This window comes from Theropithecus gelada, chromosome 8 (genome assembly GCF_003255815.1).
Source record: "Theropithecus gelada isolate Dixy chromosome 8, Tgel_1.0, whole genome shotgun sequence".
NCBI lineage: Eukaryota > Metazoa > Chordata > Mammalia > Primates > Cercopithecidae > Theropithecus > Theropithecus gelada.
Window position 1 is genome coordinate 15,721,594 of NC_037676.1, and position 14,733 is coordinate 15,736,326.

At 38.9% G+C, this 14,733-nt stretch overlaps 1 protein-coding gene across 2 annotated transcripts in view; it reads left to right on the forward strand.

Moving 5' to 3' along the window:
• The window catches only part of ZDHHC2 (zinc finger DHHC-type containing 2), a 68,893-nt gene that overhangs the window by 29,612 nt on the left and 24,548 nt on the right, over positions 1–14,733 (forward strand). For both annotated transcript variants that reach the window (XM_025394835.1, XM_025394836.1), the window contains 3 exons: positions 8,996–9,116; positions 10,706–10,775; positions 11,500–11,532. In XM_025394835.1, the coding sequence (XP_025250620.1) occupies positions 8,996–9,116; positions 10,706–10,775; positions 11,500–11,532 (224 nt within the window). The remainder of the gene's footprint in view (positions 1–8,995; positions 9,117–10,705; positions 10,776–11,499; positions 11,533–14,733) is intronic.

A 14,733-nucleotide genomic window follows, 5' to 3' on the forward strand; every position in this document is an offset into this window, starting at 1 on the left:
AAAATTATTCTAAAGATAGAAATCAATAATACTGATGTATTATTGAAGAATGAATTTTATTTTTAATGTTGCAAACTTATTGAGTGTAGTGACTTTTTAGATTAAAAAATTAATATGTCTTAATAAATACTTGAATTTTCACTTGGAAATACTATTTTTCACCCGATGAGCACTGCATTTTCTGTATTAAATCTGTTATGAATTCCATTTCCGCTTTACAGTCATACATCAGGATGGATGGATAGGTAGACAAAGATAGATAATAAAATAGAGCTGGAAGGTAGACATAATTCTGTGATAATTATCATATTAAAGGTGTATTAGTTGGTTCTTAGCCACCAGAAACAACAATAACAACAAAATAATGGCTTAGTTAGTCTTCTCTGCATTGAAAAAGTCCATAGCTAGTCCACAGCTTCCAGGTGCCCACACTCCTTCTGTCTTGTTTCTCTGCCACGTGTAGCCTCCATTTCCAAGGCCCCCTCTTGGTCTAAGACGGATGCTGCAGTTCCAACCATCACATCTACATTGCAGCCAGCAGACTAAAGAAAGTAGGAAAGAGGAGAAGTAAATGTCCTTCTCTTCAAGAACACTTTCTAGACGTTCCTGATGTCATTTCCGCTTACATTTAGAAGTTAGTTATATGGCCACATCTACCCACACAGAAGATGGGAGTGCAGACTTTCTTCTCGATGGCCATGTTAAACATGAGAGAAGAAGAGAAAGCTGGTCACTGAGAGACAGCTAGCAATCTCTGCTCCAGAGGGTTTTAAGTAGAGTGAAGGATCAGATTTACGTGTTGAAAAGATCATTCTGTCTGTCTGTGGATCATTCATCCTGGCTAAACATTCTTGGGGCAAAGAATTGTGTCTCACTAATTTTTTGTATCCTTGGCAGATAGCCCAGTACATTGTTGAATAAAAATATACTTTGCTAACGGTGGTATTGGTGTAGTTTTAGTAAGCCAAGGTAAAAAGAAAAAAAAAAAAGGCATCACTGTAGACAGTTTCCTGAAGTAATCAGTTTGAAATGAAACTTTGGTCAAAAAAAGCCAATAAATATGTTTTTGGTTTGGGAGAGGATAATAAAAACCACAGATATTTGCACGGAATTAATGATATGCCTGGCTTAGAATGCTCTATCTATCTATCGCCTGTTTTTCTTCTATTCTCCACTTCTTTTTCTTTCCCAGTCTGTTTTTTTTCTTTCCTCCTACCGTATTTGCTTCTTTTCCATCATCTCTCTTACCTTCATCCTGTCCTTAGTAGTAGGTTGGAAAAAAAATACTGACTTCTATCATAGGTAATCTCATCCACTCTGGTAGTTTACATACAACTTCCCTACTGATAACTCCCAAATCATTTTGAGTTCTAAACTCCCCCTTAAATTTCAAACTTATGTATCCCCCTGCCAAGCATAGCTTCTTAATAATTCCACTGACACCTCAAATACAAAACATCAAAAACAGGAGTCATCAGCTTCTCCTTCCCCAGACTGTGACTCATCTCTTGCTTGTGTCAGTTAATGGTCAGTTTCTCACTGCTCTAATTCAGGGTCTTCATCGTCTCCCTTGTCTGAGACATTGTATTCTTCTCCTGGTAATTTGGTTATTTTAAAACAAGCAGATCGTTTGTGAATACCGTAATTTTAGTCTGTATTTGCATATTATAATGATAATTATGTTTCTCTCGTTTTAGTTGTGTGCCTGATGGCCTGTCATCTACTTTTGGCCATGTTTGTCTGGTTATACTGGAAAACTATCTTAAGGTTTTCTGTTTACAGCCTTGCCTACCTTTCCTCCCCAGAACCCCGCATAACTTCATCCAATACCCTGAAGCTGGCGTGGTCCACCTGAAAACCGATGTACCGCCTTCCCTCTACTGCTTGTGTCTATTGCGATTCCACATATCCCACAGGGGAAAGCTCAGTCTCTCCTGCCTAGCAATAGCAGCTCTTATCTCGGTTTCTGACTTTCTGCTTTATACTCTAGTAGTTCTTAACTGCACATAGTTTCCTGTGTACAACATGGCATTATTTCCTTTCCAAAATATTCTTACCCCTTTCTCACTGAAATAATACATTTTTTTCCATTCCTACTGGCAGCTCCTTCTTGGTCTCCTTTGCTGGTTCCTCTTCAGCTCCTAGACTGCCAAAGCATGGGAGTGTTCCAGAGCTTAATCCCTGGACCTCTTTTCTTATATACCTGCATTTATTCCCTTGTAGATTTCATTTATTTCTCTGACTTACTGTGTCACCCCAGTACTGCAGCTCTCAGATTAATATATTAGCCTGGTGCTTGCTAATAAACACCTGACACATTTCCAGCTACCTATTTTGACATCTAATAGAAATTTCAGGGTCAACAAAACTGAAAACAAACTTCTCATTTCTCGTTTAATTCCCCAGTGCTCCTAGTCCTAAAGTTTTCTTATCTCAGTAATGACGATTTCACTCTTCTGTTCAGGCCTGAAACATTGGTGTCATCCTTGGCTATGTTTTTTCTCTCAGACGCCACATCTAGTCAATCAGAAAATTCTATACCGTCACCCTCAGGGTATGGCCACAGTGTGAACTCATGTCCCGCACTACTCCCTGCTCCCACCCTGCTCCAAGCCACCGTCCTCTCTCGTTTATGCATTTGCAGTAGCCTCTTAACAGGTTTTTGTTTCTGTTTTTGTTTTTGTTTTTGGCCTCCTCTTGTGTATTTTCAACACAGTAGCCAAAGTAATCCTTTCAAAAGACAAGGCAAATCTCTCACTTTTTGGATGTCTTTTTACAAATGATACCTTATCATTGAGGCTATCTGTGATGACTCAGCATAGAATAGCAACCCCCCAACCCTCGGTATTCCCTGCACCTTACCTTCCTGGATTTTTCTCCTTACCATTTACCATCATGCAACACGCTCCATATTTATTTGTTGAATACTTTTAAAAATACACCATCACTAGAATATAAGTTCCATGAGGGCGTGAAATTTATCTTTGTTCACTGCTTCATCACCGGGGCCTAAAGCAGTGTCTGACCTGTAGAAGGTACTCAGGAGATATTTTTTAAGTGACTGAAAGTGGGGAAGAAGTTATGCATACAGAGGCAGGTTTATTTTTGTGACTTTGGCAGGAAGTTGAAGTGACTTTTGACTTCTTTCTAAGATTATATATGACATCGTTGGCTAGCAATGAAGAGGTAAGTGGGTTAATTAAGGGTTGGGAGAGTAGAGAAGGTTTGAAATAGTGGATTGGACAGAGTGTCAAAAGGAAATGAAACAAACACGGAAGAGAGCACACAGCATTGAAGGAGCAGTCAAAACTGATGACACTCAGTGACATTATAACAGTATCAGGCTTTGTTGCATGATTTTTCTACAAAAGATATACCTTATTCATACAACTGTGTGAGATAGATACTATTTTTTACTATTTTACAGATGGTGCCATTGGCTTTGAGCAGGAAATAATTATCTTAAGGTATCTAGTGCTACTGTGTGGGAGAGCTAAGTTTCAGACAAAAGTCCTTTCAACCCTCAGGGACACTTTCTTTCCACTACACCATGCTCTAGTATGGAGAGTAAGCACAATGGGGTGTGAGTGCCCAGGACTTCAGTTGCAGCATGGGGGAAAATATAGCAAAAATTTTTGTACATATGATTTAATATTTGTATTTTTAAAGTTTTGTGTATGAGGTACATAAGATATTAGCTGATAAAGTATATACCAATGCACGAACCTGGGAGGCGGAGGTTGCAGTGAGCTGAGATCGCACCATTGCACTCCAGCCTGGGCGACAGATCGAGACTCCATCTCAAAAAACAAAAAGAAAAAAAAGAATATTACCAATAAATACTCATCTGTTAGCAGTGTGATCTCACATAATTTTTTAATTTTTTGCAGTTAGGGGAACATGATCAAAGGAGTTTGGAGACTACTGTTAGGAAGAAAGAGCCCTTGTTTGGTGGTTAAGAACCTTAGAATATTCCCTTTATAAAATACAAGGTCTTGGGCTATTCTTTTAATTGATCAGCTGTTAGAGACCTCTCGCTTGTAAAATGAGGATCCTGAACTTAGAACATGTGAATTAAAATTTGCCCTTTTCATAGCAAGATTGTTAAAGTGATAATAGTTTTTCATTGGTAAGGTTTTCTCCATGTAAAAGTAATATAACTGCACTAAATTATATTTTGAAAATAGAGACTAGGCAAAAAGAAAAAAGAACAATCCATTACACCAATTCAAGCACTTTACATTCTAAATTTCTTTGTAGTTAAAAAAAAATCGTGAGTACCTAATAGGTGTATATATTTATGGGGTACATGAGGTATTTTGATACAGGCATGCAATGTGTAATAATCACATCAGGGTAAATGGGGTATCGATCACCACAAGCATTTATATTTTGTGTTACAACAAATCCCATTATACTCAGTTATTTTAAAAAGTACAATTAAATTATTATTGACTGTAGCCACCCTATTGTGCTATCAAATACTAGGTCTCATTCTTTCTTTTTTTTTTTTTTTTTTTTTGAGATGGAATTTCACTCTGTCACCCAGGCTGGAGTGCAGTGGCACAATCTGAGCTCACTGCAACCTCCGCCTTCCAGTTTCAAGCGATTCTCTTGCCTCCGCCTCCCGAGTAGCTGGGATTACAGGTGTATGTCACCACGCCCGGCTAACTTTTGTATTTTTAGTATTTTAGTAGAGACGAAGTTTCGCCATGTTGGCTAGGCTGGTCTCAAACTCCTGACCTTGTGATCTGCCCACCTCGGCCTCCCAAAGTGCTGGGATTACTGGCGTGAACCATGGCGCCTGGCCCTAATTTTTGTATTTTTAATAGAGATGGGGTTTCGCCATGTTGACCAGGCTGGTCTCGAACTCCTTACGTGAAATGATCCGCTGGCCTCGGCCTCCCAAAGTGCTGGGATTACAGGTGTGAGCCTCTGTGCCCAGCCTTATTCATTCTTTCTAACTTTTTTGGTTTTGGTACCATTAACCATTTCCACTTCTGTTCCAGTTCCTCACTACCCTTCCCAGCCTCTGGTTGCCATCCTTTTATTCTCTATCTCTATGAGTTTAGTTGTTTTTATTTTTAGCTCCCACAAGTAAGTGAGAACATGCTAAGTTTGTATTTCTCTGCCCTGCTTATTTTACTTAACGTAATGACCTCGAGTTCCATTCATGTTGTTGCAAATGATGGGATCTCATTCTTTTTTTTGTGACTGAATATATTCCATTGTGTAAGTAAACACCACATTTTCATTATCCATTCATCCATTGATGGACACTGAGGTTCCTTTCAAATCTTGGCTATTGGGAATAGTGCTACAATCAACATGGGTGTGCAGATTATCTCTTAACATACTTGTTTCCTTTCTTTTAGGTATATACTAACAGTAGGATTGCTGGTCATATGGTAGCTCTATTTTTGGCTTTTTGAGAAACCCATTGTAGTAGTTCTAATTTACATTGCCACCAACAGTATACAAGGGTTCCCTTTTCTCCACTACCTCACCAGCGTTCGTTATTGCCTTTATTTTATTTTATTGTTATTTTTTGAGACAAGGTCTTGCTCTGTTGTCCAGGCTGGAGTGCAGTGCTGCAATCACAGTTCACTGCAGCTTTGACTTCCTGGGTTCGAGCAATAGTCCCGCCTCAGCCCCCTAAGTAGCTGTGACTATAGGCATACATCACCACGCCTATCTAATTTTTTTTTTATTTTTTGTAGAGACGAGATTTTGCTATGTTGCCTAGGCTGGCCTCAAACTCCTGGGCTCAAATGATCCTCCCGCCTTGGCCTCCCAAAGTGCTGCGATTATAGGCATGAGCCGCTGCACCTCCCCTTTGCCTGTCTTTTGGGTAAAAGCTATTTTAACTGGGGTGCGATATCTCATTGTAGTTTTGATTCGCATTTCTCTGATGGCCATGGATATTGAGCATATCTTCATATTACCTGTTTGCCCTCTGTGTGTCTTCTTTTGAGAAATGTCTATTCAGATCTTTTGCTCATTTGTAAATTGGACTATTAGATTTTTTCCTATAGGGTTGTTTGAGCTCCTTATACATTCTGGATATTAATCCTTTATCAGATGGGGAGTTGACAAGTATTTTCTCCCATTCTGTGGGTTGTCTTTTCACTTGGTTGATTGTTTCCTTTGCTATACAAAAGCCTTTTAACTTGATGCGATCCCATTTGTCCGCTTTTGCTTTGGTTACCTGTGCTTGTGGGATATGACTCAAGAAATCCTTGCCCACGCCAATGCGTTGGAGAGTTTCCCCAATATTTTCTTTTAACTGGTTTCGTAATTTGAGGTCTTAGATGTAAGTCTTTAATCCATTTTGATTTTTGTGTAGGGCAAGAGAGGTGGCTTTCATTTCATTCTTCTACATATGGAGATCTAGTTTCCCCAGCGGCGCTTGTTGAAGAGACTGCCTTTTCCCCAGTGTGTGTTCTTGGCAGCTTTGTTGAAAATGAGTTTACTGTGGATGTGTGGATTTGTTTCTGGGTTCTCTCTTCTTTTCCATTGGTCTATGTATGCCAATACCATGCTATTTTGGTTACTCTGTACAAATGCTAGTCTTATGCCAGTACCATGCTATTTAGGTTATTCCCTTACACTAAACTCTGTAGTGTAATTTGAAGTCAGGTAATGTGATCTTCCAGTTTTGTTCTTTTTACTCAGGATAGTTTTGGCTGTTCTGGGTCTTTTGTGATTCCATATAAATTTTAGTATTTCTCCTCCTTGGGAAGGCTTTCCAGGTTAGGTGTTGTGATCTAAGCTGTATCTGCATTAGGAGGTACCCCAGTCCCAGTAATACTGTCGTTCTTACAGACTGGTAGATGTGTACTGCCTTGGTGGTCTTGGAGAAGATTTGGAAGAATTCTCTGGATTACCAGGCAGAGACTCTTGTTCTCCTACCTTACATTCTTTTAAATAAACAGAGCCTCTCTCTCTCTCTGTGCTTAGCTGCCGGGAGCTGGTGGAGGGGTGACATGGCACCTCTGTGGCCAACACCACTGGGACTGTGCTCAGTCAGACCCAAAGTCAGAATAGCATTGGGTCTCGCCCAAGGCCCGCTGTGTCCACTACCTGGCTCCTCCATCTATGTTCACTCAAGGCTGAAGGGCTCTGCAGTCAGTAGGTGGCAAAGTCAGTTAGGCTTGTGTCCTTCCCTTCAGGGTGGAGAGTTTCCTCAGGCCCTGGGCAGGTCCAGAGCTGCTATCAGTGATACAGATACTGCAGTCAAAAACCTTTCTAGTTTTATTTTGATATTCAGAGTGTACCTGTTCCCATTTTTTAAATTTAATAGTCCATCAGTGGCTTATTAGCATTTTTTTATTGTTCTTTAAGTTCTGGGGTACATGTGCAGAACATGGAGGTTTGCCATGGTGGTTTGTTGCACCCATCAACCCATCGTCTACATTAGGTATTTATTGTAGTTCTATCCCTCTCCTAGGCCCCTACCCACTGACAGGCCCTGGTGTGTGATGTTCCCCTCCCGGTGTCCATGTGTTCTTATTGTTCAACTCCCACTTACGAGTGAGAACATATGGTGTTTGGTTTTCTGTTCTTGTGTTGGTTTGCTGAAAATGATGGCTTCCAGCTTCATCCATGTCCCTGCAAAGGACATTAACTCATCCTTTTTTATGGCTGCATAGTATTCCAAGGTATGTATGTGCCACATGTTCTTTATCCAGTCTATTATTGATGGGCATTTGGGTTGGTTCCAAGTCTTTGCTATTGTGAATAGTGCCGCAGTAAACATACGTGTGCATCTGTCTTTATAGTAGATTATTTCACTGACATATCACTTTTTAAAAGTTTTTTAAATTGTAAAATATTTTATGCATATTATTGCATATATACAAAAACATATATATAATGCACTTCCTAAAGAATAATCAGGTGAAAACACCTAAGCAGTCACCGAGCCAGTATGTCAAACACTGTTCACATTTTCCATCTCTGCTGTGCGTCTGTCAGCTGTTTCCCTTTATTCCTCAAAACGTAACAACTATCCTGCATTTTCTATTCCTTTTTCTTTATAATTTTATCACATGTATATGTATCTCTAAACAACAATGTATATGTTCTTTAGCTTGCTGGTTTTAAAATTAGATGAATGGAATCATTGTATATATGTTCTGGAAGATTGTTTAATGTTCATTATATTGAGGTTCTTTGCTTTGCTATACACAACTATAGTTTATTAACTGTTAAATGCCGGTACTATTCCATTATTTGGATATATCATACCCCAGTTTATCCATCATCCTTTTGATGGACATTTGAGTTGTGTTTAGTTTTTTTATATTTCAAGCAATGATACTTAGATTTTTCTTGTACATGTCTCCTGACGCACATTTATAGAAATTTATACAGGTGTGTGTGTGTCTGTGTGTGTGTGTAAGATATATATTTATATGTATATTATTAAACAGGAGCCCAAATTTTATTTTTCTCAAATATTTTAAAATTAGCCGGACCAAATTGTCAGTATAAGAAGTAAAATAAATAATTAGACCCTTTAGAAGTGCTGTGGGAGATTTCATGTAAGGATTATCTCTAGGTTAAAACTCACTTAAATAAGAAAATATGCTTAATGGATTTTCTACATTTGTTCTTAATGATCTAAATGAAAAATTTATTCACTGAGTTTGGTTTATTCATTGGGCCATTTTATCTATCAGTATAACTAATATTTCGTTGGAACTCTGCGGTTTATAAGCATTTTTATGTACTCTGTTCCTTTTGAGTTACACAAAAACCAGAGGAAGTAGGTATAATGGTATTATGATTACTAGTATTATACCCTTTTTCTAGATGCATAAGTAAATGACCTTTAAGGTGAACAGACTTGCCCAGATTTCAAACTCTATTGTCTCTTTGAATGTACAATATACCGTTAATATTTTATAAATACCCTTTTCCGAGTATGGTAGAGAAGACCAATATGTTATTTCTTTGAAAATACTGATTAAAATTTAAATGTATTCCACAGTTCCATCTCTCTTATGCAGAGAAAGAATTGTTAGAGAGAGAGCCAAGAGGAGAAGCCCATCAGGAAGTTCTTAGGCGAGCAGCCAAGGATCTTCCCATCTATACCAGGACCATGTCTGGAGGTAAATGTCAATAATAGGTGCTTTGCAATGGTATGCAAATAGCATCATTAACGTGACTGTAAGAAAATGTGTTTATATACTTGAAATGGTAAAACACTCATTTCAGAATACTGTGTTATTTCTTGCACTGCTGTTAAATCTTTCCTGAATGATTCCATAAAACAGAATGGAAACCTGAATAACACTGTGGCAAAGAGATCTCAAGGAAATCAGAACTGACTTCAATCCTGTTCTGCCTACTTAGTTATGACTCAGTGAAGATGTGAGAACTGCTGAAATCTTGATTTATAGTAGTAGTCATGTTTCAGGTTTTAATTGTAGTCTTTCCTATACGTATTTAATTTAAGGCAGCAGTGTCTGTAATGAATATAAAATGAATACTTTTACAAGTATTTTTCCTTAAATTTAGAACAGTCACATAGGTGATGTAAAATTTCATTTAGGTATTGGTATAATTTTTAATCTCTCTTTAAAATTTTCTTACAAATGTAGTAAATTAACAAATCTCTTACTTGGGACATACTTTAAGGTAATTTGACAACTATCCAATTAAGTAATTGTCTTAAAACTGATGTCCATGGACTAGTGATGCTTACCCACCAAGACTTGCCCAGAACTTCTGTGGCTTCAGACCTGTGCTGCCCATTATGGTAGCTGCTAGCCCCATGTGGCTGTTGAGCACTTAAAATATGGCCAGTTCAAATTGAGATGTGCTCTAAGTATAAAATACACACTGGTTTCAAAGACTTACTATGAAAAAAATATATAAAATATCTCTTTAATGGACAGATACAGTGGCTTGTACCTATAATCCCAGCAACTTGGGAGCCTGAGGTGGAGGATTGCTTGAGCCCAGGAGTTAGAAGTTGCAATGAGCTGTGATTGCACCACTGCACTGCTGCCTGGGTGACAGAGTGAGACCCTGTCCCTAAAAAATAAAATAAATAAAAATGTAAAAAAGAAAGAAAGAAAGAAAAACTCATTAAGATTTGTGACTCTGTGTGATGACTCATACACCTGTAATCCCAGCACTGTGGGAGGCTGAGGCAGGTGGATCACCTGAGGTCAGGAATTCAAGACCAGCCTGACCAACATGGTGAAACCCCATCTCTACTAAAAATACAAAAAAATTAGCTTGGGCATGGTGGTGCACACCTGTAGTCCCAGCTACTCAGCTCAGGAGGCTGAGGTGGGAGAATTGCTTGAACCCAGGAGGCAGAGGCTGCAGTGAGCTGAGATGACACCGCTGCACTCCAGCATGGGCGACAGTGAGACTCCATCTCAAAAAAAAAAGATTTTTATAATACTTATATTTGCTTCTGACTCACTTATTATAACTACTGACAATTGAAAAAACATCAGAAAAATTTCCTTAGGAGATTCTCTGTTCTTGTTAAACCTCCAGAGAACTGTGGCTGTAGGCAAGTCATTCCATTTTTGTATTTAAACAGCATCAGATATCTTATTTTTTACCAGATTTAAATTTTATATGCTTTTTAAAATTTAAATTTGAAGAGATGATAAAGCCATTTAATTGTATATTCAATTCAGTGTTAACTCTAAGACTAAGTGGAGCTTTTTGTCCCTAGCCATCCGATACTGTGACAGATGCCAACTTATAAAACCAGATCGCTGCCATCACTGCTCCGTCTGTGATAAGTAAGAGAACCTTTAACTTCTAAAATATCTACATGCTGGTGGTCTTTTTCTTCATTATGTTTCTTTTCTCACTGTTTTCCTGATTATCTTCTCCATATTCTCGCTTCTCAGCCCTTGATTTAGGAAATACAGTTGGGATAACCCGCTGGCATTCATGCCAGTGAGGCCTGAGGCCACAGTCAAGTGTCAGTTTGCCCCCAGATTCACGGTGCCCTGAAGTATGTGATTTTTAGCAGTTCTGACTTTGCTAGTTCAATTTAGGAAATACTTCTAGTGTTTTCCATTTTTACAAAGATAACTCAGTTGACTTCATGACAGTCAGACCAGTTGTTATATATTTAATATACTCCAAGAACAGTATGACTTGGCATCAGGATTGATATTGAAGGAGAAGTTTTATCCAGACTTTCTGTAAATCCATTGCAGTTTTGTTCTTTCTTTAGCATAAGATAGTTGTATATTAATACATTATATTGTTTTTAGAAAATGAGTTGCTTTGCATCTTAAGCATGTATATTTCAAATTCAAGTTACCTTATTATAAGAATTGGCTATAGTGTTTTAGATGAGAACTTCTGATATTATCCAATTTTTAGATAAGTAAATAATTTTGCAATATTTTACTTGCCGCAGCTCTTTGAACTAACCATAATTTATATTTTTATAATGTAATATGATTAAAATTTCATGGGGTATTGGGTTTTGTGTTTTGCTTTGTTTTTTAGATGTATTTTGAAGATGGATCATCATTGCCCATGGTGAGTTGACTGTATATTTAAACAAGTTTGTGTCCCTTATAAATGTTAATAAATTGAATCACCCATGTAAATCTTTTCACAAATGAAATATTACTTGAGTTGACATAGCAGGAACTTTCAGATTTAGTTTCTGAGATTTGTTTGATCAACTTAAAAGAGCCTTTATTTAGGGGAGTTTCCATGAAATACTTTTAAAACCAGTAGGTTAACAATATAACAGTTAATATCACATGTTAGCTCAGAAAAAAGGATTTTCTTTGTATGCATGTGCATAAACATAGAGATTCCAGAATACTTCACAGAAACATACACAAAGATGTACACGTAAATTATACATAGTACCTCACTGGAAGGTTTTTATAAAGAATTAAGTCATTTAAAGCTTTTTAACAATTTATTTTACACAAAAGTTGACATTAAGGAGTAGAATACCAACTACACAGATATACAAATACACACATACATTTAAACAAGATTTTCCACATAGAATTCACCAATATTTGCTAATATTTCTCAGTCACGAAATTAGGTAATTTAATAGAGGATTATTTGAAAGATCTGATTAGTAAGGTTAATTTTCCTTCCTTTTCCTATAATTTTTCATCTCAGTGTACACATGTCTTTGATAGTCATGCCCAGGTTGCTGGCCAGGTTGGATTTGGGCATGAGTATTACTTACTCTTCAAGCCTTCTCTCAGGGATGGCTCTACAGAAAGGTAGACATGCGCACAAGTCCACAGTAGGTATAGGGGGAAATATATGTAAGGAACAGTTCTCCTAGCAGCAGGAAAGATTCCCAGGGGAATGTAGGGATTATGGTATCTTGTATCTTTCACCATTGTACCTCTTTCTTTTCTCCACCTCGATTTTCTCCTTTAAAGCATTCAGGCTAGTCAATTCATACAAGAATGGCATTCTTCTTACAGGTCTCGATAAATAACCCCCCTTTGTACTAACTGAAACTTGCATTCATTCTTTTGCACCCACCCCCCGCCCACTTTTCTTTTCTGTTTTTTTTTCTTCTTCCAACAAGTGTTCCCCCTCCCCCTGTGTCTTTAATTAGACACCTTCTTCTTCTTCTTCTTTTTTTTTTTTTTTTTTTTTTGAGACAGAGTCTCGCTCTGTCGCCCAGGCCCAAGTGCAGTGGCGCGATCTCGGCTCACTGCAACCTCTGCCTCCTGGGTTTAAGCGATTCTCCTGCCTCAGCCTCCCGAGTAGCTGGATTACAGGCGCCTGCTACCTCCCCTGGCTAATTTTTGTATTTTTGGTAGAGACGGTTTCACCGTATTGGCCAGGCTAGTCTGGAACTCCTGACCTTGTGATCCGCCCACCTCGGCTTCCCAAAGTGCTGGGATTACAGGCACGAGCCACCACGCCCAGCCAACGTCTTCTTCATTCTCCTTACATTCATTTGTTGACTTCCCCTGCAGTTGCTGTCAATGCCCCATCTGTATCCCCATGACTCACCTGTTGAGTTCATGGCATCTGTGGTGAACAGCTCCCGTACCCGCTGGCAGCTCCCCATTCAGGCACCTGTGTTTCTTTTCTTCTCTGCCTGAGGGGTCTCTTCTACCTGGGTAGTTTTGTTCAGCTCTACAAGCCAGGCAGTTCAGAAGTGCCAAGGCGTTCATACCTCCAGGGGCAACCCTCAACCCCTGACAGCCTGGCCAGTAAAAAATGCTCTATCCTTCCTGTCTCAAATGAACTGTATCCAAGTTCTTGTCTCAGGGTCTGCTTTGGGGTAAACCCATATTAACCCCTCATCTCTGGACAACTGTATACTCCAGATATATTCAGCAGAGTGCTAGTCATCAGAGGCATAGCGTTGATTTTGATTTTTCTGACCTTTATAAGGGATTGTGATGACAAGGAGTGGAGAGGCGGGAAAAAATCAGGTCAGTACATACCTATAAAGCTTCCCATGCCCATGCTGTACTCATAAAATTACAAAAAGAGAAAATAATAATTTACCATTATAGTAATCTTTCTAAATCAACAGTTCATTTGGCCTCGTGAGAAACTTACAATTTGATAGCCTTTCCAGTTTTCACAGGTCCTGTTAAATAAGTGAAGGAAAACAACAGAAATGGGACCCTAGTATTTTTAAAAATAGGTTCACGTGGCATATCTACACACCACCTGCTGTTGCTCCACCCTTAGCTGGCAGTGTGGGAAGGTGAATGGACTGACTGCAGTACCTTTTAACCCGTGTCGTCGTTCCCTTCCCCATCACTTCCCTTGCTGCATCCACTGTCCCTGCCACGGTTGTAGCTCTGGGTACTCCCTTGCAGAAAGCAGTAGCCATGTTGACTTGTGAAGGATTTGATGCCCAGGGCCTAATACTCACTTGGTGCTAGCTGAATGGAGCAGCGATTGTATGTAATTTTAAAATTTCAAATTAAAATTTTAAATTAAAAAGTCTATAGCTAATAACATGCTTTTGGTTCCAAATTCAAAAATAAAACAGGTGGCCATGTTCTTTCCAGCCCCTCTCCCACCTTCTTCCACTACACACAAAGAACCAGGGTCGTTAATGTCATGGCACTTTTCAGATCTCAATGTATGTGTGTGTATGTGTGCGTAGCCTACCAACCCCCTCTTTTTTTTTTTTTTTTTTTTTTTTAGTACAAGTGACTACATTATTGACTGAATCCGTTTCTTTTTATTTTCTTCACTTAATATATTCTGGAAATGTTTCTATATGAATACATAAAAAATCTTTTTCTACAGGCTTTGTGTGAATGTATTCGTCTAATGACAGTTACTTATAGTACTTTTGGGATGTTTTCAGACCCAGGCGCAGCCTTTCTTTTTTTTTTGAGACGGAGTCTCGCTGTGTCGCCCAGGCTGGAGTGCAGTGGCATGATCTTGGCTCACTGCAAGCTCCGCCTCCTGGGTTCACCCCATTCTCCTGCCTCAGCCTCCAACTAGCTGGGACTACAGGCGTCCACCACCATGCCTGGCTACTTTCTTTTTGTATTTTTGGGTTTCACTATGTTGGCCAGGGTGGTCTCGATCTTCTGACCTCATGATCTGCCCGCCTCAGCCTCGCAAAGTGCTGGGATTACAGGCGTGATCCACCACGCCCGGCCGGGGCAGCCTTTTTATACAGGTATTTTAAACAGGTCTTTTGACCTTAGTATCTGTCAGCTTTGAACATTTGACACATTGAATCAATAATACCTCTCCATTTTGCAATGA